General features: G+C 44.7%; 1 protein-coding gene across 2 annotated transcripts in view; it reads right to left on the reverse strand.

The window, feature by feature from the left end:
- ulk4 (unc-51 like kinase 4) overlaps positions 1-26,657 on the reverse strand; it is a 315,218-nt gene that overhangs the window by 251,142 nt on the left and 37,419 nt on the right. For both annotated transcript variants that reach the window (XM_055653277.1, XM_055653269.1), the window contains exons 10-14: positions 24,875-24,993; positions 19,595-19,664; positions 14,547-14,640; positions 10,048-10,125; positions 8,079-8,139 (exon numbers count right to left, since the gene is read on the reverse strand). In XM_055653277.1, coding sequence (XP_055509252.1) covers positions 8,079-8,139; positions 10,048-10,125; positions 14,547-14,640; positions 19,595-19,664; positions 24,875-24,993 — 422 coding nt within the window. The remainder of the gene's footprint in view (positions 1-8,078; positions 8,140-10,047; positions 10,126-14,546; positions 14,641-19,594; positions 19,665-24,874; positions 24,994-26,657) is intronic.

A 26,657-nucleotide genomic window follows, 5' to 3' on the forward strand; every position in this document is an offset into this window, starting at 1 on the left:
CCCATCCCTCCATTCTACATTGCCCCTTCCCCCCTCACAAAACAGCAGACTGGCACATAAATGTTCAATGCTGCAGAAAGGTTGACAGCAATCAAGGTGGCAAAATGCGCAAGGGGAGACTAAATAGGATTTAGGGTGTAACAACTCACAGGCCGCTTAGAAGCCCACATGACTGAATAGTCAAAAAACATATATTGCTGCAGAGTCTGGGGGTCCAAGAAGCCACAGAGCTGGGAGGATGAGTTGGTGGCTGCAGGGGGCAGGAAGCAGATGGACTGAGTGCATGGGAAGGTTGCACATGACTGCATAATGCGCAGCCTCGATGAGTCAGTCAGCAGCCTGTTGTCTTTACAAGTGAATGAGCGCACACAGCGAGTCATTGACGGAATCAAGCGATATGGGGAGAAAGCAGGAATGGGGTACTGATTGTGGATGTTCAGCCATGATCATATTGAATGGCGGTACTGGCTCGAAGGGTCAAATGGCCTACACCTGTACCTATTGTCTATGACACAAAATGCTGGAGTAACTCAGCGGGACAGACAGCGTCTGTGGATACCTCTCTACATGAGTTATTGAGAGGATGGAGTAAAGGGCCTGTCCCACCAGCATGCGACTCCATGCGGCAAGCGGGACCTAACATGGTCGCTTGAGCCATACGGCCTCGCGGGGCCGGTCCCACTTTGATTGCTGGAGCCGTATGGAGTCGTGCGGTTTTTGAAACTGATCGTGTTCAAAAATTCCGAGCTGCAACGGCCCGCAGCCGTACGCACCGCCTCGACGCCGTACGTCATGCGCAAACTCCACTCGAACTTCATGTCACTCACTCGACCTCCGCGCGGCCCTCGCTTCTGGTTTTGTCGCGCTTGCCGCATGCAGTCGCATGCTCGTGGGACAAGCCCTTTAGGTCGCGCTTGCCGCATGGAGTCGCATGCTCGTGGGACAGGCCCTTAACTCAGCGGGACAGGCAGCATCTGTGAATACCTCCCTACACAAGTCATTAAGAGGCCCATTCAGCATCATTCCTCAGCTGCCCACACCTGCAGCAAACACAATCACTTCCATTTCCCATGTCTGCACCAAACTCTCCTGTTTTCCACTCAAATTAGTTCTAGTCACACAGCATGGAAACAGGCCCCGTCACCATGCCAAGATGCCCCATCTAAGCTAATCCCAATAGCCCGCATATGTGCCTCATCCCACTGAGCCTTTCCTATCCATCTCATCATCCAGGTTCCTTTTAAATGTTGTTTATGGTACCTGCCTGAATTACCTCCTCTGGAAGCTTGTTCCAAATACCCACCCCCAACCAAGAGAAAAAGGTGCTCAGATTCCTATTAAATCTTTGACCTCACCCTTAACCTATGTCCTCTAGCTTTTAACTCCCCTATCCTGGGTAAAAGGCACTGTCCATTCATGCTATCTATTCAGTGAACAGAAGTGTACAGCACAGGAATAGGTCCTTCAGCCCACAATGTCTGTTGCACATGTTGCTCAGACCAACACTTAGCTGCCTGCAAATAATCCATACCCCTCCATTCCCTGCACATCCATGTGCCAATCCAAAGATTTTTTACATTCCACTCATATCTGCCTCCAACATCACCCCCAGCAGCACTTTCCATGCACTCACCACCCTCTGTGTAAAAATACATGTTCCAACTATAAGCTTTGCTCCTCTCACCTTAAAGTGATGCCTTCTAGTATTTGATATTTCCATCCTGGTGAAAGGGTTCTGTCTCTCTACTCCATCTATGCCTCTCATAATTGTATATACTTCCATCACGTTTCCCCACAACCTCCAGGGTTACCACAAACAGCAGAGGTCCAAGCACAGATCCCTCCACTGGTCACAGTCCTTCAGCTGAATATTGCCCGGCTGTGCACAAAGCCATACTGACTGTACTTAATTAACCCATTCTCTTCCAAATGGGAATAAATCCAATCCCAAGATTCCATTCCAATAGTTTCCCTGCCATTATCATGTGGCTCACCAGTCTATAATTGCCTTGATTCTCTCAACTTACCTTCTTAAATAAAGGAACAACAGTAGCTACTCTCTTGTCTTAAGGGACCTTGCCTGTGGCTGGAGAAGACTGGAGAAGACACAAAGATCTTTGTCAAGGCTCCTGTCAATTCCTCTCTTGCCCGAGAGAGATGACCGCAGGCCCAGGGTCCCCTCATGATTGTGTACACCTCTGTAGGATCACCCCTCAGCCTCCTATGCTCAAAGGAATAAGCTTCTTATTGAGTGGTTTGTGAGCTAAAGAACTTGACAAATACCAGGGAGACATTTTACAGTAGTATGAGCAAAATACTAAATCTTGCAGGGACCCCGTGGGTCATGAAGCATCTGTGGGGGGAATGACATTTTGGGTCGAGACCCTTCATACGCTGGTACAAAACAGGAACAAGACAGGGGGACACAAAAATCAGCACATGCTGGGAATTAGAAATACTAATTAGAAATACACAAAGAAAGACACGACATGCTGGAGTAAACCAGCAGGTCAGGCAGCATACATAGAAACAAAGAAAAATAGATGCAGGAGTAGGCTATTCAGCCCTGCGAGCCAGCACCACCATTCAATATGACCATGGCTGATCATCTAAAATCAGTACCCCGTTCCTGCTTTTACTCCATATCCCTTGATTCCATTAGCCTCAAGGGCTAAATCTAACTCTCTTGAAAACATCCAGTGAATTGGCTTCCACTGCCTTCTGTGGCAGAGAATTCCATCTGTGGAGAACATGGATAGGTGATGTTTCACAGAGTACTGGAGTAACTCAGCGGGTCAGGCAGCATCTGTGGAGAACATGGATAGGTGACGTTTCACAGAGTGCTGGTGTAACTCAGCGGGTCAGGCAGCATCTGTGGAGAACATGGATAGGTGACGTTTCACAGAGTGCTGGTGTAACTCAGCGGGTCAGGCAGCATCTTTGAAGAAAAGGATGAGGTGATGTTTCGGGTCAGAACCCTTCATCAGACTGGAATGAATGAATTATACTTTACATGTACCGAGGCTACATAGATCGAGTGAAAAGCTTGTATTTTTTTGCGTACAACCTAGGCAATACATAAGTGTAGCCACATGTTGGTGCCGACAAAGTGACTGGAAAATACACAGTAGGTCAGGTAGCCTCTGTGGACAGGGAACCCGAGTTAACATTGTACATCAATGACCCTTCACCGGAGGTGACAGGGCATTCAACTGCATCTTCTCCATTCCTTTTACTGGTACTCACATGTCATCCACTGAGAAGAAAACAGGGCTCCCCCTCCACACCACCAGTCATTGTCAACTGGTCACCGTCTGTAAATTATCGGGATATCTCTTCCTCTCCTGTCCGTGTTCACCATTCTGACTGACCCTTTCAACATCTAGTTCATTCTTCATCTACAGGGAAACAGGGTGGCATGGTGGCGCAGCGGTAGAGTTGCTGCCTTACAGAGAATGCAGTGCAAGAGACGCCGGTTCGATCCCAACTACGGGTGCTGTCTGTACGGAGTTTGTACGTTCTCCCCGTGACCTGCGTGGGTTCTTCGGTTTTCTCCCACACTCCAAAGACATACAGGTATGTAGGTTAATTGGCTTGGTAAATGTAAAAATTGTCCCTGTGTGTAGGATAGCGTTAATGTGCGTGGATTGCTGGTCGGCGTGGACCCGGTGGGTCAAAAGGGCCTGTTTCAACGCTTTATCTCTAAACTAAAATTTAAATTGGCTGGTAGACATGATGGGGGGGGGGGCATAAAATTGTGAGCATATTACCTGATAATCACCAGGAACATGTCTAGCCATGAATTCAATGAATATAAAAGTATCCTCGACACAAAGGAGGCAGCAGAAAGTTGTAGACGCTTCCTAGTTCATCACAAGCACTGACCTTCCCACCATCAAAGTGATCTACAGGAGGAGCTGACTCAAGAAGGCTGCTAACATTACAAACTTACACAACCCCTGCAAGGCTTTCACCTCGCTCCTACCATCAGGACCCTGAAAACCAGGTTCAAGAACAGCAACTATCAGGCTCTTGAACACTGCACGGCACTAACCTCAGCAACTATGAACTTCTTAGCTAGTTTAGTTTATTGTCACATATACCGAGGTATACGTTTTTGTTTTTGTTGCACTTTTGTACTACGGTTTTGTACTATAATGGTCTGGTTATCTGGCACTACTGATTATTAGTTGACTGTATTAATAATCATTGCATGTTTATTTGTGTGCTATTGGTTTAAAGGTCTATAAACCTGTAGATAGACACAAAAGCTGGAGTAACACAGAGGGATAGGCAGCATCTGTGGGTAAAAGGAATGGGTGAGCCTTCTTCAGAAGCTGCAGCAAGTAGGAGTTTTGTTGTTCTTTTGCCAGTACACTGACAATGAAACACTCTTGACTTGAATCTGGAGATGAATGAATGAATGATATGAATGATGCTTTATTACATGTGACGTCACAGTGAGATGAATTTGCTCGCGGTGCAAATCTGAATGCTGTTTCCTACATTTCTCACAGACAACCCCACAGATTCTAAATGAGGGATTTGTATCCGATTGAATTAATCTCAACAAGAGCTTAATCACTGGTTACCTGATGATTTCTTTCAAACTCTGCTAATTGAAGAATCTGTTCAGCATGCAATTGACAAATTGCTACGACATTTCTCTAAATCCGCCTTGCAATTAAACAAAGCCTGCACAGAGCCTCTATTACGTCCCATTAGCCAGTTTGCCTAGTAGCCTCAAGATAAGCAAAGATACAAATGTGAGGTCTGAAGTGCTAGCAACAAGATGCCACTAAATTATTAGCTAATCACCAATTATGATGGTTTTTAAAAATAATCATGTATTCCTCGCCATAGTATGTAATTAAAAAGCATACAATTGCTTTATAATCATGTCCAGAAAAGCTTTCCAATAACTAGTAACGAATGCAGCTCAACTCTGCCTGTCTCGCCGGGTTAACCTACAGACCTGCCTGGACTGACGAACACCAGCGCTGCTTCTCCGCTCTGGCTGTAAACCTGAGCCAAATTTCCCACAAGCCCAGGCAGGGCTGTAGGTTAACCTGGCGGGACAGGCAGAGTTGAACTGGGTTTAGCGCTGCTTCTCTGTGCTGGCTGTGGGCACAGCTCCCGTCTGACTCCCGACCTCTGCCCCCCCCCCCCCCCCCCCCCCCCGGATTTCTGCCCCTGCGTGCAACTGTAGCATAACTTCTATACTCAATACCCTGACTGACGAAGCCCAATGTGCTAAAAGCCTTCTCGACCACCCTATCTACCTGTGATGCCACTTTCAGGGAACTTACCTGCGCTTCTAGATCCCTCTGCTCTACAACATTTCCCAGGGTCCTGCAATTTACTGTGAAGGACCCGCCTAGTTTGACTTCCCAAAAGTGGTGTGTGGTGACTGATGACTGTGTTGATTACACCATGGATTGCATCTTAATTCGGACCAGAAGCATGGAGGAAAATGTGTCATTTGATGGTCATTTCCTGATTTATGTCATTTTGCCAGCAAATCACATTTTTACATTTTCTACACACTTTTGGCCTAAATATCTTAGGTTAGAAAAAGAGGAATTAATTGTATCATGGTTACAGCAAGAGTATTAGTTTGAAACGACCAAGAGCTCAATTTCTTCCACAAAATCAGAAGTTTCTCACCCCTGAATCAGAAGTTCTTGGTTCAGGTTCAAGCTTGCAAAGTAAGCTGATCCTTACCACCGAGTGGTGACTTGTTAAAGGTGGATGACTTTGGCAATTCTAAATCCACTCTCCAGTTTATTCCGAAGAAAAAAAGGACACTTCAAATAAAATTGTGGCCAGTGTCCTGACCAACATTATGGCCCAAATGATTAGTATTCAATGCAAGCCAACTCATCCCCACTGAAGATAGACAAAAAAAGCTGGAGTGACTCAGCGGGTCAGAAAGCATCTCTGGAGAAAAGGAATAGGTGATGTTTCGGGTCAAGACCCTTCTTCAGTCTCGACCTGTAACACTACCTATTCCTTTTCCCCAGAGATGCTGTCTGACCCGCTTAGTTACTTTAAACCAGCATCTGCACTTATTTCCAACACAGTTCACATCTCCACCACTCCCTTCCGTACCTGAAACAATGCCATGCATAATCACTTCCTGTCTAATGTCGTCATGAATGAATGAAGAGTTCCAAGGTGGGAAGTTAAGCCTATAGTTTTTAGCAAGTCATAAATGCTTGCGCTGCTAGTGAATCACTCAGGCTAAATCACAGCCTGCAGAAGCTTGCCCTGGAACGGTCTCACATCTCGCTTTCCCAAGCTGTGGTGTTCCATACCTTCATATGTTTCATCTTTCATGTGTCATGTTGTGTTTTGTGACTGTTGGCAGACCAATTTCCCTCCTGGGATGAATAAAATTCTATCGTATCGTATGTTCATAAGTGATAGGTGCAGGATTAGGCCATGTGGCCCATCGTATACTCCGCCATTCAATCATGGCTGATCTATCTTTTCCTCCTAACCCCATTCTCCTGCTATCCCTCCATAACCCTTGACACCCGCACTAATCAAGAATCTATCTATCTCCACTGACTTGGCCTTCACAGCTGTCTGTGGAAATGAATTCCACAGATTCACCACCCTCTGACTAAAGCAATTCCTCCTCATCTTCTTCCTTTAATTCTGAAGCTATGACCTCTGGTCCTAGACTCTCCCACTAGTGGAAGCATCCTCTCCACATCCACTCTATCCAGGCCTCTCACCATTCAATAAGTTTCAATGAGGCCCCCCTCATTCCACCCCAACTTTCCACTCTACACATCGTTCCACTGTCATTAAACCCCACACCACAATCGGTTGGTGGGGGCGCTGCGAGACTGCTGCCCTGCCAGCAGCTTGTTCGTCATTTCTACTTTTTGTTTTTTTTAGTGTGTCCAAATGTGTGTTTTAATGTCTCTTGGTGTGGGGGGTGGTGAGGGGGGGGTAAGGGGGAAACCGCTTTTGGTCGCCTCCTCCACGGAGAAGCAACTTTTTCCATGTCGCCTCCCTCGCGGCATAACATGGATTGGTGCGGCCTGTCCCGGAGTTGGGCCCAGTTTCAGCAGCGGGCGCAGCTTGGACATTATCATCGAGGAGCGGGCGAGCCCTTGCCGATGTCGCCCGAAGGGAGTGCTCCGATCGCTGGCACGCAGGCATGGCGTCCGGAGACCTGGGACCCCTCGCTAGGGACCCCTCTCTGAAGAAAAGCTCCGATCGCCGGCCCGCGGCCAGTAACATCCTGAAGCCACTGCCTGCGGAGCTTCTAGCCGGGGCTCCCTGGAGAAGCTCCGACCACCGGCCTGCGGCTTACAACATCCTGAAGCCACGGTCTCCGGTAGGGAAGTGCCAATTCTGGACTTACCACCCCGACGAGAGGGCCTGTACATCTGGCCACCAGCAGCAGCGACTGCGGAGGTTTATGGCCCCGACCACAGGCGAACAATGGAGGAGGACCGTCTGTACTTTGTGCCTTCCACCACAGTGAAGAATGCTGTGGTAGATGTATGTGTTAAATTTTTATTGTGTATTGTGTGTTCTTTTTTGATTGTACCGCTGCTGGAAAATTTCACTTCACTGCACTATATTGTGTATGTGATGAATAAATTGATTCATTGATTGATTGAAAATACCCTCAGCTCTTCGCAAAGGCCCATTTGCAATAAAAGGTAAACTGCATCTGGGAACAGTAGAGTCAGAGGCTGGTGAATCAATGCAAATCATTGCCACAGACGGCTGTGGAGACCAAGTCAATGGATAGTTTTAAGGTGAAGATTGACAGATTCTTGATCAGTAAGGGTGTCAGTGGTAATGGGGTGAAGACAGGAGAATGGGGTTGAGAGGGAAAAATAGATCAGCCATGATTGAATGAATCAGCCGAGTGGCCTAATTCTGCTCCAGGTCACATATGAAGTATAACTGATGGAAACAAGCCCTTCGGCCCAACTCATCCTTGCTGACCAATCGACACTTGTCCTACTTGCCTGCATTGGGTCCATGTCCCTCAAAACCTTTCCTATCCATGTACCTGTCATGTGCAAGAAGCCACTGCTGACACTTACCCGAATAGGCTGGGACACCGAGAGTTTTAGCATCGAACTTCGAGGGCACCGGCTTCAATATCTGTAACACAACATTCACAAATATATACCTTACTGTGACATTTTACAGCTAAAGAATTACGTGCTTACCGCAACAGAAAAATCAAATCAAAATCAATTCAGATGAAAATTTGGAGACAAAATGCTATTAAACCAATTCAATTCAGAATAGACAATCGACAATAGGTGCAAGAGCAGGCCATTTGGCCCTTCGAGCCAGCACCGCCATTCAATGTGATCATGGCTGATCATCCCAAATCAGTACCCCGTTCCTGCCTTCTCCCCATATCCCCTGATATGGGGAGAAGAATAAAATTATGGCGTCCAAAACTCAGGTAATGAAGCAAGAATCTTGAAGGATTTGCGAATGATGCTGATTATGGGTGATTCATGGATCTAGTGAGATGCTCTGACCTGGCACAACTGCTCCCTTTATACCAAGGGTGGGACTAAATGTCCGAGCATGCAGCCTATGTGCAGTCTGCTCAGATCACCAAATCAACAAAATCAACAAAATTGGGCATCACACTCTGCAAATTTATTGCTTCAAAGAACATCTGCTATGGTGACTCAGTTGCCATTTAACATAGATTAGTACAGCGTAGGAACAGGCCTTACAGCCCACAATGCTTGTGCTGAACATGATGCCCAGGTAAACTAATCTCATATGTCTGCACATCATAAAAAATAATAACAGAGAACAGATCATCATCGGAACGGGCATTTTGGATGACAATGTTTGTCATCAGATGCCTAGCTGAACGGATCTCATCTGCTGCAAGTGATCCATATTCCTCCATTCCATGGGCGGCACAGTGGCACAGTGGTAAAGTTGCTGTCTTACAGCACCAGAGATCCGGTTCAAACCTGACCACGGGTGCTGTCTGTATGGAGTATATATTCTTCCCGTGACCTGCGTGGGTTTTATCCGAGTGCTCCGGTTTCCTCCCACACGCCAAAGACGTACAGGTTTGTAGGTTAATTGGCTTCGGTAAAATTGTAAACGCTCCCTATTGTGTGCAGGATAGTATAAATATGTGGAGATCACTGTTTGCGCAGACTCAATGGGCCGAAGGACCTGTATCCGTGCGTATCTCTAAACTAAACAAAATTCCCTGCAAATCCATGTGCCTATCAAAAAGCATCTTAAATATCACTATCATGTCTGCCCTACCACCACCCCGGCAATGTGTTCCAGGCCCCACCGCTCTCTGTGCCAACAAAACTGCCACGCTCATCCTCATTATATTTCCCCCCATCACCTTATAGCTATGCCCTCTAGTGCTCATCCTGGGAAAAGCGTTCTGACTGTCTATCCGATTCAGCTTATCATCATTTTATATATTCTATCGTCTCTGCTTAACCTCCAAAGTTCCATAGAAAACAATCTAAGTCTGTCCAGCCTGCAGCTGAATCCTTGTAACCCAGGCAGCATTCTGATAAACCTCCCCTGTCCCCTCTTTCTTGTGACAGACACAAAATGCTGGAATAACTCAGCGGCACAGGCAGCATCTCTGGAGAGAATGAATAGTTCAAGTTCAAGTAAGTTTATTGTCATGTGTCCCTGATAGGACAATGAAATTCTTGCTTTGCTTCAGCACACAGATGTAGGCATTTACTACAAAACAGATCAGTGTGTCCATATACCATAATATAAATATATACTCACATGAATGAATAAACTGATAAAATGCAAATAACGGGTTATTAATGATCAGAGTTTTGTCCGAGCCAGGTTTAATAGGTGACGTTTCGGATCGAGACCCTTCTTCAGACTGAAAGGGGAACAGGCAGGAGAATGGGGATAGGAGGGAGAGATAGATCAGCCATGATTGAATGGCGGATTGGCCAAATAGCCGAATTCTACCCCTCTCCCTTATGGTCTTATAAATGCAAATAAAGCAAATCCCTGCAGCAAACTTTGAGTTACCTTGGGATTGTCCATAATTGGCGTCACGATAAGATCAGCATCTGTGTACACAAGTGCCTTGATCTGTGAGTTCATATCCTAATGGTGGCAATATATAAAGATTCATGAGAATAATATTGCACTAAACAAGTCATGACATTAATCTCTGTACAATAAACATACATCAACATGTAACATCATCATGCACTGCTGTGACTATTACCATTTATTCTTCATACATGTATATTTACAATGGAAACTGGTGAATAACTACATTGTGTTATAACTAGGATTTCCCCTGAAACACTAGGGGACCGAGGATCTAGTGGGAGAGAGAAACTGAAGGGAATCCACATTAGTCAGGAAATGGTGTTAGGTAAACTGTTGGGACTGAAGGCAGATAAATCCCCAGGGCCTGATGGTCTGCATCCTAGAGTACTCAAGGATGTGGGCCTAGAAATCGTGGATGCATTAGTGATCATTTTTCAATGTTCTCTCGACTCTGGATCAGCTCCTGTGAACTGGAGGGCAGCCAACGTAACCACACTTTTTAAGAGAGAGAGAAAATGGGGAATTGGAGACCAGTTAGCCTTATATAGGTAGTGGGGAAGATGCCAAAGTCAATGAAGAGCCCTTTTGTTTTTTTTGGTGTTGAGTGCCAAGTTGTTTTCTGAGCACCAACCTATTAGCCTCTGTACCTCCTCCCTGGAAGCTGATTTATTAAACCGAAACCTCACTAACTGCAATGTTTTTTTAAGCCACTAGAGGGAGAGGGGAACTGTTTGATTCAGTGACAAATTGTAAGATACATTTTTAGGAGAAACAGGAAAGTGCGGATGTTGTAATCTGGAGCAGAAAATAAACGACAGGAAGTAGCCCGCATTTATTTTTGAACTTTATTTTTTTACATGGAGCAACAGTTTTTTGTTCAATCAATAACAAAGTGAAGAGTACGTTCTGGTTGCCAAAGCAGCATGCATTCATCAGTCAGAGAAGTTACACCCATGGCTGTAGCAAGATCAGACTCAATCATAGCAGTAGCATAGGAAAACAGGACCAGGAGGTTGCAGTTTGACACTTCAAGCCTGCTCTGGCATTTAATATGACAATCCCAGATTGTACAAATCCAGTGCCATCCAGATTTCTCTGAAATCACTTAGTCATAGAGAGTCAGAGACATGCAGTATGGAAACAGGCCCTTCAGCACAGCTTGTCCATACCTAGATACATAGACAATAGGTGCAGGAGTAGGCCATTCAGCCCTTTGAGCCAACACCGCCATTCATTGTGATCATGGCTGAACATCCACAATCAGTACCCCATTACTGCATTCTCCCCATATCCCCTTGATTCCGCTAGCCCTAAGAGCTCTATCTAAATCTCTGTTAAATGCATCCAGTGAATCGGCCTCCACTGCCTTCTGAGGCAGAGAATTCCACAAATTCACAATTATCTGAGTGAAAAGGTTTTTTCTCATCTCAGTTCTAAATGGCCCACCCCTTATTCTTAAACTGTGGCCCCTGGTTCTGGACTTTCCCAACATAGGGAACATGTTTCCTGCCGTGTGGCCAACCCTTAATAATTTTATATGTTTCTATAAGATATCCTTTCATCCTTCTAAATTCCAGTGAATACAAGCAAGCCCAGTCGCTCCATTCTTTCATCATATGTCAGTCCCACCATCCCGGGAATTAACCTGGTGAACCTACGCTGCAGTCCCTCAATAGCAAGAATGTCCTTCTTCAAATTAGGAGACCAAAACTGCACACAATACTCCAGGTGTGGTCTCACCAGGGCCCTGTACAACTGCAGAAAGACCTCTTTGTTCCTATACTGAACTCCTTTCATTATGAAGGTCAACATGCCATTAGCTTTCTTCACTGCCTGTTGTTCATGTATGGTTACTTTCAGTGACTGATGTACTAGGACACCAAGGTCTTGTTGTATTTCCCCCTTTCCGAACCATTCAGATAATAATTTGCCTTCCTGTTCGTGCCTCCAAAGTGGATAACCTCACATTTATCCACATTATACTGCATCTGCCAAGCATCTGCCCACTCACCCAACCTGTCAAAGTCACTCTGCATCCTCATAGCATCCTTCTCACAGTTCACACTGCCACCCAGCTTTGTGTTATCTACAAATTTGCTATTGTTGCTTTTAATTCCTTCATCTAAATCATTAATGTATATTGTAAATAGCTGCGGCCCCTGCACCGAGTCACTCCCTGCCATTCTGAAAGGGACGCGTCAATCCATACTCTTTGTTTCCTGTCTGCCAACCAATTTTCTATCCATGTCACCACTCTACCCCCAATACGATGTGCTTTAATTTTGCCCACTAATCTCCTGTATGGGACTTTATCAAATGCTTTCTGAAAGTCCAGGTACACTACATCCACTGGCCCTCCCTTGTCCATTTTACTTGTTACATCCTCAAAAAATCCCAGAAGATTTGTCAAGCATGATTTCCCCTTCGTAAATCCATGCTGACTCGGACCGATTCTGTTACTGCTATCCAAATGTGCCACTATTCCATCTTTGATAATCAACTCCAGCATCTTCCCCACCACCGATGTCAGGCTAACTGGTCTATAATTCCCTTTTCTCTCTCCCGCCTTTCTTAAAAAGCGGGATAACATTAGCTATCCTCCAATTCCCAGGAACTGATCCCGATTCCGTCGAACATTGGAAAATGATCATCAACGTGTCCACGATTTCTAGAGCCACCTCCTTGAGTTTCCTGGGAAGCAGACCAACAGGCCCTGAGGATTTATTAACCTTCAGTCCCAGCAGTTAACCCAACACTATTTCCTGACTAATGTGAATTTCCTTCAGTCCTCCGTCACCCTAGATCCTCTGGCCACTAGTACATCTGGGAGGTTTTTTGTGTCCTCCTTAGTGAAGGCAGAACCAAAGTACCTGTTCATCTCGTCTTCCATTTCCTTGTTCCCCATAATAAATTCACCTGTTTCTGTCTTCAAGTGACCCACATTTGTCTCAATTAATTTTTTCCTCTTCACGTACCTAAAGAAGCTTTTACTATCCTCCTTTATATTCGTGGCTAGCTTACCTTCATACTCCATCTTTTCTCCCCGTATTGCCTTTTTAGTTACCTTCTGTTGTTCTTTAAAAGTTTCCCAATCCTCTGGCTTCCCGCTCATCTTTGCTATGTTACACTTCTTCTCTTTTATTTTTATACTGTCCCTGACTTCTCTTGTCAGCCACGGTCGCCTCTTACTCCCCTTAGAATCTTCCTTCCTCTTTGGAATGAAATTATCCTGTATCTTCTGGATTATTCCCAGAAACACCCGCCATTGCTGTTCCACTGTCATCCCTGCTAGGGGTCCTTTCCAGTCAACTTTCAGCCAGCTCCTCCCTCATGCCTCCATAGTCCTCTTTGTTCAACTGCAATACGGACATTTCCGATTTTACCTTCTCCAGATCTTCTTCGCAAATTAAAACTTATCATATTATGGTCACTACCTCTTTATGGTTCCTTTTCCTTGAGTTCCTTTATCAAATCCATTACACAACACTAAATCAGGAATTGCCTTCTTCCTGCTAGGCTTCACTACAAGCTGCTCTGAGAATCCATCATGGAGGCACTCTATAAAATCCCTTTCTTGGGATCCAGTACCAATCTGATTTTCCCAGTATACCTGCATGTTGAAATCTCCCATAACCACCGTAGCATTACCTTTGTTACATGCTAATTTTAACCCCTGATGCAACTTGCACCCTACCTCCAGGCTACTATTTGGGGGCCTGTAGATACCAACCAATATGCCCCGTCAACACTTGTCCTACATGCCCGTGTGTGGCTTATCCCTCTAAACCTTTCTATCCATGCACCAGTCCAAATGTATTTTCAATGTTTAAGGAGGAACTGCAGGTGCTGGTTTACACTGAAAATAGACACAAAATGCTGGAGTAACTCAGCAGGTCAGGCAGCACCTCTTGAGAAAAGGAATAGGTGATATTTTGGGTTGTGACCCTTCATCAGACTTCATCAAAAGTCCAAGTGTATTTTAAATATCATAATTTTATGCTGGAGTAACTTCTAGTCTCTTTTAAATCTTTCCACTCTCACCGTAAACCTCGTTTTACACTCGTGTCTGAGGAATAGTCTGTCACTATTCCCCCCACAGTGTCTCACCACTCAGCCATCTACACTGCAGGGAAGAAAGTCCCAGCACTTCCTTATAATTCAAACCTTCCACATCCAATCACATTCATAAATATATTCGTTATTTTAAAAGGGGAAAAACAATTAAAATAGAGCAAACCAAATTCTTAAATCCAAATAATATCTCCAATTCAATGTCTCTGCCCCTTCCACTGCCTCTTTGGCAACTATTGGCAGGCCTTGCAAAGACCTCTCGATAATAATTCCAAACACCCACCTCTACCCACTTCTAACAGCAACATTTATTGTAAAGATACAAGTAGAACAGTGGATTATCCATGAAAAATAAACAATACATTTAATACAAACAAACAGGCATAAGAGTTAAATACCTGTACTGAAATGGAGGCACTTTTTGGTCGATCAGTCTGTGGTGCAATGTTGTTCTGGTTTACATTCAAGCTGCTTCGTGGTGTTGGATGGGAGCTATTTAAAAAAACAAGTTGAATCTGGGTTTGTTCCTCTTCACACATTATAAAATAAACCAAATAATTAAATACATCATAGCATGCCCTTGGCAGGACCATGGCAGCTAATCACCTTGTAAGGCTCTGCTCCTAGTTAGACCATGAAAATATAAAAAGGACAAATGATCAAGTCAAGTCAAGTCAAGTTTATTTGTCACATACACATACGAGATATGCAGTGAAATGAAAGTGGCAATGCTCGCGGACTTTTGTGCAAAAGACAAACAACAAAACAACCAAACAAATTATAAACACAATCATAACACACATATTCTTTTACATAATAAATAATGGAAGGAAAAACGTTCAGTAGAGTTAGTCCATGGTGAGATAGGCGTTTACAGTCCGAATTGCCTCTGGGAAGAAACTCCTTCTCAACCTCTCCGTTCTCACCGCATGGCAACGGAGGCGTTTGCCTGACCGTAGCAGCTGGAACAGTCCGTTGCAGGGGTGGAAGGGGTCTCCCATGATTTTATTTGCTCTGGAGTTGCACCTCCTGTTGTATAGTTCCTGCAGGGGGGCGAGTGAAGTTCCCATAGTGCGTTCGGCCGAACGCACTACTCTCTGCAGAGCCTTCTTGTCCTTGGCAGAGCAATTTCCAAACCAGATGGTAATATTTCCGGACAAGATGCTTTCCACCGCCGCTGCGTAGAAGCACTGGAGGATCCTCGGAGACACTCTGAATTTCCTCAATTGCCTGAGGTGGTAAAGGCGCTGCCTTGCCTTACTCACGAGTGCTGAGGCGTGTGATGCCCATGTCATATCCTCGGAGATGTGGACTCCCAGATATTTAAAACAGTTCACCCCATCCACAGGATTCCCATTTATCCTCAATGGATTGTACGTCCTCGGATGATGTGCCCTCCTAAAGTCCATGATCAGCTCCTTCGTTTTTTTGATGTTCAAGAGGAGGCTGTTATCCTGGCACCAGAGTGCTAGATCAGCCACCTCCTCCCGGTAGGCCTTCTCATCGTTGTCTGAGATCAGGCCCACCACCACAGTGTCATCAGCAAACTTAATTATTGAGTTGGAGCTGAACCTAGCCACACAGTCATGTGTGTACAGGGAGTACAATAGGGGGCTGAGGACGCAACCCTGGGGCGATCCTGTGCTCAGGGTGAGGGACTCCGATGTATTCCCTCCCATCTTGACTACCTGGGGCGTGGCGGTGAGAAAGTCCAGGACCCAGGCACACAGGGAGGTGTTGAGCCCCAATTCCAGTAGCTCCCCTGCCAGTCTGGTGGGGACTATCGTGTTGAAGGCTGAACTGTAGTCTATGAACAGCATCCTCACATAGCCCCCCTTCTGGCTGTCCAGATGGGAGAGAGCGGTGTGCAAGACCTGGGAGACCGCATCGTCCGTGGACCTGTTCGGACGATATGCAAACTGCAACGGGTCCATGTTCCGAGGGAGGAAGGTGCAAATGTGATTCTTCACCAGCCTCTCAAAGCATTTCATGACTACCGAGGTAAGGGCCACCGGACGGTAGTCATTCAGACAGGCCGGGGAGGCATTTTTTGGTACCGGTACAATGATGGATTTTTTGAAGCAGGCAGGGACCACGGACTTGTCCAGGGAGAGGTTGAATAATGTAGTGAGCACTGGAGCTAGCTGCGTAGCACAGGACTTGAGTACTCGCCCCGAGATGCCATCGGGGCCTGCAGCTTTTCTCGTGTTCACCCGTGTCAGTGCCCTCCTCACGTCGTGCTCGGACAGCGGGAATGTGTGCACATTCCTCCCTTCAGCTTCGGTAGCCAGCCCGCTGGCGGTATTGTCGATAGTCGGCAGACATGGAGTGGTGTTGCCCCTCTCGAAACGAGCATAAAAGGAGTTCAGGTCATCAGCTAGGGAGGTGCCGGCACATGCGGATGAGGAAGGGGTGCTCCGGTAGTTGGTTACAATCCGTAACCCCTGCCACAGGCTTCTGGTGTCCTGCTGCTCCATCTGTAACTCCATCTTGTCCCAGTACCTTCTCTTTGCGTTCTTCACCGCCCTTCGCAGTCGGTAGGACTCTGCCTTGTAGACGTCCATGTTTCCTGATGCCAGGCCCGACTTGTAGGCAGCGGTGCGAGCATTCAGGGCCACACAAACCTGTCTACCCAGGGTTTTTGGTTCGGAAAGGTGCTTACCCTTACCGTGGGGACGATGTTGTCGGTTACTGTTGCGAAGAAGTCCGTGACTGCTTCCGCGAACTCACTGATGTCACTGGAACATGCTTTGAACATATTCCAGTCGACATCACTCAGTGCATCTTGCAGCATGGCCTCTGACTGGTTGGACCACCGCTTTACGTCCCTCGTCTCTACCGCTTCCCGAACTATCCTCTGTTTATACTCCGGCAACAGGAAAATGGCAGCGTGGTCAGATTTTCCTAGGGGAGGGAGTGAAACGGCCTTGTAGCCTTTCCTGAACGGTGTGTAGCAGTGGTCCAAAGTTCTCTCCCCCCCTGGTGGCACACGTGATGTGTTGGTAGAAAGTTCGGCATGACCTTCTTGAGATTTGATTTATTAAAATCTCCAGCCACCACCATAGCCACATCCGGGTACTTGTTTTCCAAGTGAATCCAAGGATCCAAGTGAAATTAGCACAAACCTTAATGTCACCACCTGTTAATACATCAAAGGACAGAAAATACACATAACTTGCCTATGCTCTCTCGAAACATAAAACTTATGATAAAGGAGTACATTCAGCCCATCATGTCCATGCTGGTCAAAGGGCAACAGCCTAGCCAGGGATTTGCAGGCCATGTTTCTTCATGTACATCCAAGTATGATGTAATTACGATTAAATTTTTTTGCCCCAACCAAGAATTTGAGCTCCAAACTGCTCCCATTGTCTGGATAGAAATCCTTTCACATTCCCCCTCTAACCCTTCTTCCATTAACGTTGGTGCTGTGGATTTTTACTTCTCTGTGGAGGGAGGTAATTCCCCCCCACCAAGCTACTCTGATTGAGCCCCTCGTAATTATACACACATGGATCAAGTCTTTCCTCGGCCTCCTTGCTCACAATCTTAACCAGATCTGAGAAATGACTCTTACATCTGCCCTGCACCCTCACCAATGTGATCATGTCATTCCTATAATGTGATACCCACAACTGTACACTTGTTCAAGCATAACTTGGCTGCTGCTATCTGCATTTCTAGCATAAAATGCCTGTTCTTCTATTATATACCATGACAAAAGAGGCAGCATGTCTTCTCTTTTCAATTCCATTTGCCACTTTTCTGCCCAACTAGCCAGACCATCTAGATCTTGCCAATGTAAAACTCTCCTCCACACTCTCAACTGTGCCACCTGTTCTATCTGTATCATATCATGCTCTCTACATTTACATTGAAATCAATCATATATATAAGCAAAACAAAGGAGAATAAAGTACTGAGAACAATCACACAAGAATGCTCAGTCACCACAACCCCTTGCCTCCGACCTCTAAGACAGTTAGCATTCAATTTATCATCGTCAGTTGAATCCCTTGAGATTTTACTTTTCTGACAAGTTGGCATGTTCTCTCCGTGACCACGTGGGTTTCTTCCGATTGCTCCAGTTTCCTCCCATATTCCAAACACATGGGGGTTTCGTAGGTTAATTGGCTTCTGTAAATTGCCCTGTTGTGCAAGGAATGGATGAGAAAGTGGGATAACACAGAATGTGTGGGAATGGTTAGGCATGGACTCAGTGGGCCAAAGGGCCTGCTCCCTGCTGTATCATTCAACTAAATCTGCCTCCTTTGTGTGATCTTAACAAAACCTTTGTTAAAATTCATCTATATCGCCCTGAATGCACTATTGCCATTGTTCAACTTATTGTTAATCGGAGATGATGTTTCCTGTCAACTATCTCCAATTAATCTGTTTCTTTCTTACACTATTCCTTTGAATGGATTCCAATAATTTACCCGAGATGGAACATAGAACATAACGCATAGTCAAGTCATGAGTATTTTATTGTCGTGTGTCCCAGATAGAACAATGACATTCTTACTTGCAGCAGCAACACAATATGTAAACATAGTACACAGTAAACAATATAATAAACGAGAAAAAAGTTAAATGTGTGTGTATATATACATATACACACTTACACACACACATACGTACACATAAAAAACAAACATACAATAATAGTGCAATAATAACAATAATAGTCTATGGTGTTTACAACTTATTGGAGGTTGTAGGTGGCTGTTTTTAAAGATGATAAACTCCTAAATACATCCCCCTTTATTATGCTTATCCCTTCTAATATGTCACATGACCTCTTTAACTATATGTTGACACCTCTCTAGTGAAGACAGCCGTAAAATATTCATTCAACTTTTAGCCACACTTTGCACCTCCATTCATGGGATGGAACCTACACGTTTGTTATCCTCTTGCTCTGTAGACACTTATAAGCAAAGCTAGGAATCTGTTGCACTTTCCTTCCAAATAGGTTTTCAATTCCTTCTATTTACTTTCCAAATTTCACATTTACTTTCAATCAATCTGAAGAAAGGTCCCGATGTGAAACGTCATCTGTCCATTCCCTCCACAGATGCCGTCTGATCCACAGGGTTTTGCTCAAGATTCCAGCATCTGCAGTTTCTTAACATAGAAAGTACAGGACAGGAACTTGTTCTGCAGCCCACGATGTCCATACTGACAAATTAAACTCATCTCTTCCACCAGTATGTACAGCCTCATTTCCTGGGTACCCATGTGCCTATCCAAAACCCTCTTAGTGTCCCTATGATATCTGCCTCCACCAATACCCTGGCAGCATGTTCCAGACACTCACCTCCTCTGTGTAAATAAACCTTGCCCCTCTCACCTTAAAGCTATGCCCACTGGTCCTTCAAACAAAGCTGGTTTTGTCCAGACTCTGGAGCAAGAAATAGTCTAATATTACAAGAGCCACACATACCTGAGTAAGAAGATGGACTCCTTGGAATTCATGTCCAGCACATTCTTTGGCTGCAAATCAGTAGGATTTTCTGCAGATTAACAGAGGATAAACTTTCACAAACTTTATACTGCATTATGGTGACGTATTCATATAGAATGCAACATTTTTGGAAGCTAAATAAATTACACAGCATGATGGAATATAATTCTTTTGAGATCTGGAATGAGATTCAAGTGCCCATGCAGACATTTCTTAAACTCTGCCAACAACTCTGCTTCCAACCTTCTCTGGGGCAGTGTGTTCCAGGTACTCGCCACTCTCTGGGTGGCAAAAATCTTCCCTAAATCTCTGACCGTTAAATTAAAACTTTATGAGGAAAAATATCCTGCAATCTCCCATATCTGTAGCACTGATCATTTTACATACCTCAGTCACACCATAGAGTCATATAGCATGGAAACAGGCCCTTTGGTCCAACTTGCCCACGCCCACCAAGATGCCCCATGACACTAGTCCCACTTGCCCACATTTTGCCCGTATCCCTCTATCCATATCCCTGTCCAAATGTATTTTTTTAATGTTGTTATAGTCCCAGCCTCAACTACCTCCTTTGGCAGCTTGTTCTATACACCCACCACCTTCAGTGATAAAGCTGCCTCTCTGGTTCCTATTGAATCTTTCCGCTCTCATCTGAAACCCATGTCTTATCATAACCTCCTCCGTTCTAAGGGAAAAGACCTAAACTCTCCAGTTTCTCATCATCACTGAAAGGCATCATTGCATGCCTTTTCTATAGTGTGGTGACACAGTATTCCAGTTACCAATGTTTTATCAAGTTGGAGCGTAACCTCCCTGCTCTTGTACTTGGGGCCTGCCTAATGTATGCCAGTGCCCCATATGCCTTCTTCACCACATTACCTTCCATGCTGCTGCCTTCATGGATCATTGAACATACACACCAACGATCCAACGTTTCTCAACAACCTTACAACATTTGGTGGATGTCCTAACCTCATTGGTAGTCCCAAAGGGCCAACTGGCATTAGATTCTCTAACACATTAATATCACCCTGTTGCTTTAGACTAACCTCCACACTGTCAGCACTCCACCTCTTTTACTGATCATGCTTCCAACACCCACATCCAAATGGTTCATGTGCATTGCAAACATCAAGGGTCCATGTACCAATGCCACTTGAACACCCAGGGCTCGAAATTAGCGGTTGCCCAGGTGCCACTGACCACCCAAAGTGCCGCCGGGCAACTTAAACGCCGAGTCATTTTCCCCGGCTTGGCACTGCAGATACTGGTTTATACCAAAGATAGTCACAAAAAACTGGAGTAACTCCACGGGTCAGGCAGCATCTCTGGAGAAAAGGAACGTGACGTTTTGTGTTGGCGCCGGCTGTAATGCGTGGGAAAGATGCTAAGTATGGCGTGACAGAGTCGGAGCGAATGACGGGCCCCGCACAGCAGCAGCAGCGGCAGCGGCTCCATCTCCTCCTTCACCCCGCCGGCCTGATAGCGGCCCGCTGCCTGCCACTCCGCCAACTGCGCTTTCAAAACAAACCCTCTCGCACGCCGAGGCCGGGAGGAGGCCTCCTTCAGGCGTCTGAAGCATCTGCACCGCTCGGCCCCGCACCTTCTTGTTGGTTGGTGGAGGAGGGGAGGCGGTGGCGAGGAGATCCCAACTGCCTCCCTCTTTGGCGGCGGCACTTGGCCATGGACAGGGACGGCCAAGGCAGCGATGATGCCGGTGTTGTCCGAGGAGCGCTGACCTTCCTTCCCACCTCCTCTGCCCCTTACTCTCTCTCTCTCTCTCTTGTACACCCCCCTCCACCCCCCTTTATCCTGAGACCCCTCCTCTCCATCCCGCACTGATCCCCATTCCTGCCTCCATTCAGTCCTCACTGGCATCCCGTGTGCTCCCCTCCTCATCCCATCTATTCATCGTGTACTGATCTCCCTATCCACCTCGCATTGATTCAATTGCCACTCCCCATCAATCCTACACTGGCGCTCTCCCCTCACAATTTTACCTACTCCAACCAACACGCACTAATTCCCCTCCCTCAATCCATGCATTCCGCACCGATTGCCTTCTCACCCCCCCCCCCCCCCTTCCCCCCAACCGCCATCTATCCACCCCGCACTGATTCACACCCTCCACCCCCCCTCCCGACCCTATTGTGCTGGAAATGTCTTCAGAGTGAACATTGACTATTTTGATAACGGAATGCAATCAAATATGTTTTAATTCCCAATGTTATTATTTTAATCCAAAAAGATGGATTAATTAAATTGTGAACACGTGAAACATTAAAACCGCAGCGTTGATTGTCACTGCCACTGTTGACACATTATTACAGAATTTATTTTAACGGCAAATCAATGCTCTTAATATGGAGTATCAGTACTGTAGTTATTTAATGAGCAACATTCACAACTATACGTTGGATTTATCCAGGTTTTACTTCTACAGTCGATCAAATACATCACAAATTTGGTCAGGAGATATTTTAGTTGAAATGTTAACGTTAATTCTGAAGTGGAAATGATGGAAAAAGCGTTTATCAACAATTTTTTTTTAATTTGGTGCTTACAAACTGGGTATCTGCATTTTGTTGTACCTGTACTCGTATTTGTGCAATGTCAATAAAGTTGAATTGAATTGAATTTGAATTGAGTCTTCATTGCTGTTCACAACACATACATCTAATCTGAATGCACGGTAATGTGATGTCATGACACCTTTAAATAGATTACCAAAAGAACATTTGCTGCATTTATGTCCTTTGGCCATCTCGTGGTAGTTAGTGTAATGTTTAACCTATCATAGAAACATAGAAAATAGGTGCAGGAGTAGGCCATTCGGCCTTTCGAGCCTGCACCGCCATTCAATATGATCATGGCTGATCATCCAACTCAGTATCCTGTACCTGCCTTCTCTCCATACCCCCTGATCCCTTTAGCCACAAGGGCCGCATCTAACTCCCTCTTAAATATAGCCAATGAACTGGCCCCAACTACCTTCTGTGGCAGAGAATTCCAGAGATTCACCACTCTCTGTGTGAAAAAATGTTTTTCTCATCTCAGTCCTAAAGATTTCCCCCTTATCCTTAAACTGTGACCCCTTGTTCTGGACTTCCCCAACATCGGGAACAATCTTCCTGCATCTAGCCTGTCCAACCCCTTAAGAATTTTGTAAGTTTCTATAAGATCCCCCCTCAATCCTCTAAATTCTAGCGATGGGTATAGTCAGTTTTAACAGCTATTATCATAAAATGGCTTTAGAAAATTCCTTGTAACCTGTATATTTTGTTGTGGATAAATTATGTGGGAAGCGAGAGTGTTTCTGTACCAATAGCAATAACGACCCATGCTTTGGCCATGTCATGATAATTTTCGGTCCTTCACAGAAAACATGCTTGCATCAATCTGTAGTATGCATGGTTAAGCATATATGTTACCATGGTCCAGGATTTATTGACACAGGTTGATCATACGCTGAATAATCCAACCACATTTTTGTTTGGAAGTGGAAAGAACTAATAGAAATTGCATTAATTGCAATGTGTATAAAAAGAGTTGAGATACTGTATTATAATTTTGCTGCATGTCAATGTGGTATATATCATATCTTGATTGGTGAATATGTTTAGTTTGTGACTTTATTTGAAGCAGAAATAATATGTGAATGCTTCATTGAGCATAATTCCGACTGGTAACTACGCACTTCGTCCGAGCACATTGTCGCACGCGTCATGCAAGCCGTCTTAAATGACCCCCTAAACTGTCATTTGGCAACCTAAAAAGCTGCCTAGGTTGTCCAGCTGACAACAGGGAAAAAAAGTTAAGCGAGAGCCCTGACACTCCACAGATGAGACTTCCACATCGTATGACAATAACTTAACTAGGGTAATGTTTTTTTACCCAGCGTCGGGGAAATAAAAAAACAGAGGACATAGGTTTAAGGTGAGAGGGGAAGATTTAATAGGAAGCTGGGGGGCATCTTTTTACTCAGTGGGTGGTGGGTATATGGAACGAGTTGCCATAGGAGATAGTTGATGCAGGTATAATAACAACTTTTTAATTACACTTGGATGGGTACATGATTAGGATAGTTGTAGAGAGATATGGGCAAGTGGGACTAGCTTAGATGGGGCATTCTCGTCGGCATAGGCAAGTTGGGCTGAAGGACCCATTTCCGTGCTCTATGACTCCACCCCTCAATATATCTAGGATTTTAAGTAGCATCCCACACCGATTTTCAAACTTTTCAGATCATTTGTATGTGCTAAAACTGTGACCCCCAGGTTGAAGAACAGCTTCTGCCCAGGAAACATGTTCCCGATGTTGGGGGAGTCCAGAACCAGGGGCCAGAGTTTAAGAATAAGGAATAAGCCATTTAGAACGGAGACGAGGAAAAACTTTTTCTCACAGTGAGTGGTGAGTCTGTGGAATTCTCTGCCTCAGAGGGCGGTGGTGGCAGGTTCTCTGGATGCTTTCAAGAGAGAGCTAGATAGGGCTCTTAAAAAAAGCGGAGTCAGGGTATATGGGGAGGTCAGGAATGGGGTACTGATTGGGGATGATCAGCTATGATCACATTGAATGGCGGTGCTGGCTCGAAGGGCCGAATGGCCTACTCCTGCACCTATTTCCTAGTGTCTATAACCACCAGGCTCGTGAACACTGCACAACACTAACCTCAGCTACTGTGACCTTCTGCAGACTGGGCCTTTGTTTGCACAACAAACTTTGGTTTTACACTATTATGGTTAGTTTGTGTTATTGATATTAATTTATTGTTTTTGGTTATTCTATATTTACCTGTGTTATTACGTTACTGGGCCTGTAAAGTTGTAGCCAATAAGAATGTCATTGTTTTGTTACCGGTACTAATGACAATAAACATTCTTGACTCCTGGAGATGAACCAGCACAGTGACAAAATACACGCACTGATATTTTCATTGCAGGTTATAGAAATGGAAGCCAGACATAAAGCCCTTTAGCCCTTTAACACAACTGCACTCTGGAGTAAAGTTCACTTTGAACATCTGTTGTAGAAACGTTATCCAGTGTGTTGAGAAAGAAAGACTTGCTGTCATCACACCAAACTCTTTCATCCATATTTTATTGCCACTATTTCAATCCTATCAACTTTCCGCAAGTCCAAATCCCCTTGAACACTGACCAGTCAAATCTCACTGCAAATATCTCAAAGTGTTTGTTTTCATCCTCATTCTCAAATAAATTTCAAGGGAGGGATCGGCATTGATAAAAGTCGTTTTTTTACCTAGTTTGTATGACTTCAGTTGTTGGCTGCTGTTCATTTGAATTCTTGACGCTTGCAGACGTTTGTTTTCTCTGCTCTGTTGTTGCTCAGTAGCAGTGACCGAGGAAACGACCTCATTACTAAGAATAAAAATCAGAATCAAGATGTGAGACTTTTGTCATTTTCAGTCAAAATAGTAAAACTTGTTCACTCACATACACTTCAAGGTTAGTATGCACATAGAACAGTACATTGCAAGAACAGACCCTTCAGCCCACAATCTCTGTGCTAAATATGATACCAAGACCAATTCTTAGCAGCCTGCACATAATCCCTCCATTGCCTGCATATCCGTGTGCCTATCCAATAGTCTCTTAAATGCCACTATTGTATCTGCCTCCACCACCACCCCTGGCAGCGCGTTCCAGGAACTCACCACCCTCTGTGGAAAAATAATTTCAAGGATGTTGCCTGGATTCTAGGGACCGAGCTATAGGGGGAGGTTGGGCAAGTTGGGATTTTATTTCTTGAGGCGCAGGAGGCTGGGGGATGATCTTATAGAGATGTGTATAAAGTCTTGAGGGCCATAGATTGTATGTATTCACCCCGTCTCTTTCCTGGGGTAGGAAATCAATCAGCATTGTGATTTTGAGCCAACATCATGTCATCTTTCTGTACCCCTGCTTAGCCCAGTTACTTATATTAAATAGATGCAAAGAATACACAGGCAAAAAAAGTAATAATTGGATTATCAAGTCATAGTAAAAATCTTTCCCCAAAACTTACTCTTGATTTTTCCAATTCATTTGTTCCAAAATCTGGCAACAAGTAACTGGTTCTGTGACATGATTACAGACAAGAGCTACTCTGAGTCAGTGAATCAAGATATTGTTGTCAATAATGTTCGGGTCTCGACATAATTACAGCAGCCGGAATCCTATCATTAATTCATTACGCTTAAGAAAGAAAGTGATTCATACGAACATCTTGATACTATTGTTTCTGCCATGTAACAGTTGGCTCACGGAATGTCTGAACTCACGCAGACAAAAGGATGAATTAAACCACTTTAACTAATCAGCCTTATTTCCATGAGCAAGAAGCTTTTGCACACATTACCAATGGCCCATTAACACACATTTTGAGCTGTAATTATTGTTGTGGTATAGAATGCGTGGACTGCAAGTGGTAATGGCAATAAGTTAGCAGAGCATGCACAATCTTGTAGAGCAATGTTTGGTAATGGAACTTGTGGACAAATAGACAAGGATACAATGGAAATTAGAACCAAACGAAATGTAGGAAAATCTAGAATGATGATTGAGTTGAGAAATAGAAAGAAGCGAGAGAACATTTTTTTTAAACAAGGCTGAAATAACCATTCATTCTCTCCAGGGATGCTGCCTGTCCCACTGAGTTACTCCAGCTTTTCGTGTCCATCTTCGGTGTAAACCAGCATCTGCAGTTCCTTCCTACACATCTTTTCCATGCCAAACACGTTGGCATTCTGGGCGATTCCCACTTGCCTGCATTTGTCCCATATCTGTCTAAATGTCCTTTAAATGTCTATAATTATAAAACTCTGATCTTGGATGTGGATTTATTTATTTGTGTATTTGTTTGTTAGTCTGTGATACACATCTCCTCGAAAACACAATGCGCTAACGGTGAAATTTTTACATATTCCAATAAGAGATTTACGCCATGATGTCAAAAGTCGCCTTATCTGAAAATTTGATTAATTATTTCTTGTTATTTATTAAAATTGTTCACAAATCAGAATTAAAAAAAAAAGTTAATGAGC

This window comes from Leucoraja erinacea, chromosome 2, assembly GCF_028641065.1.
Source record: "Leucoraja erinacea ecotype New England chromosome 2, Leri_hhj_1, whole genome shotgun sequence".
Taxonomy (NCBI): domain Eukaryota; kingdom Metazoa; phylum Chordata; class Chondrichthyes; order Rajiformes; family Rajidae; genus Leucoraja; species Leucoraja erinaceus.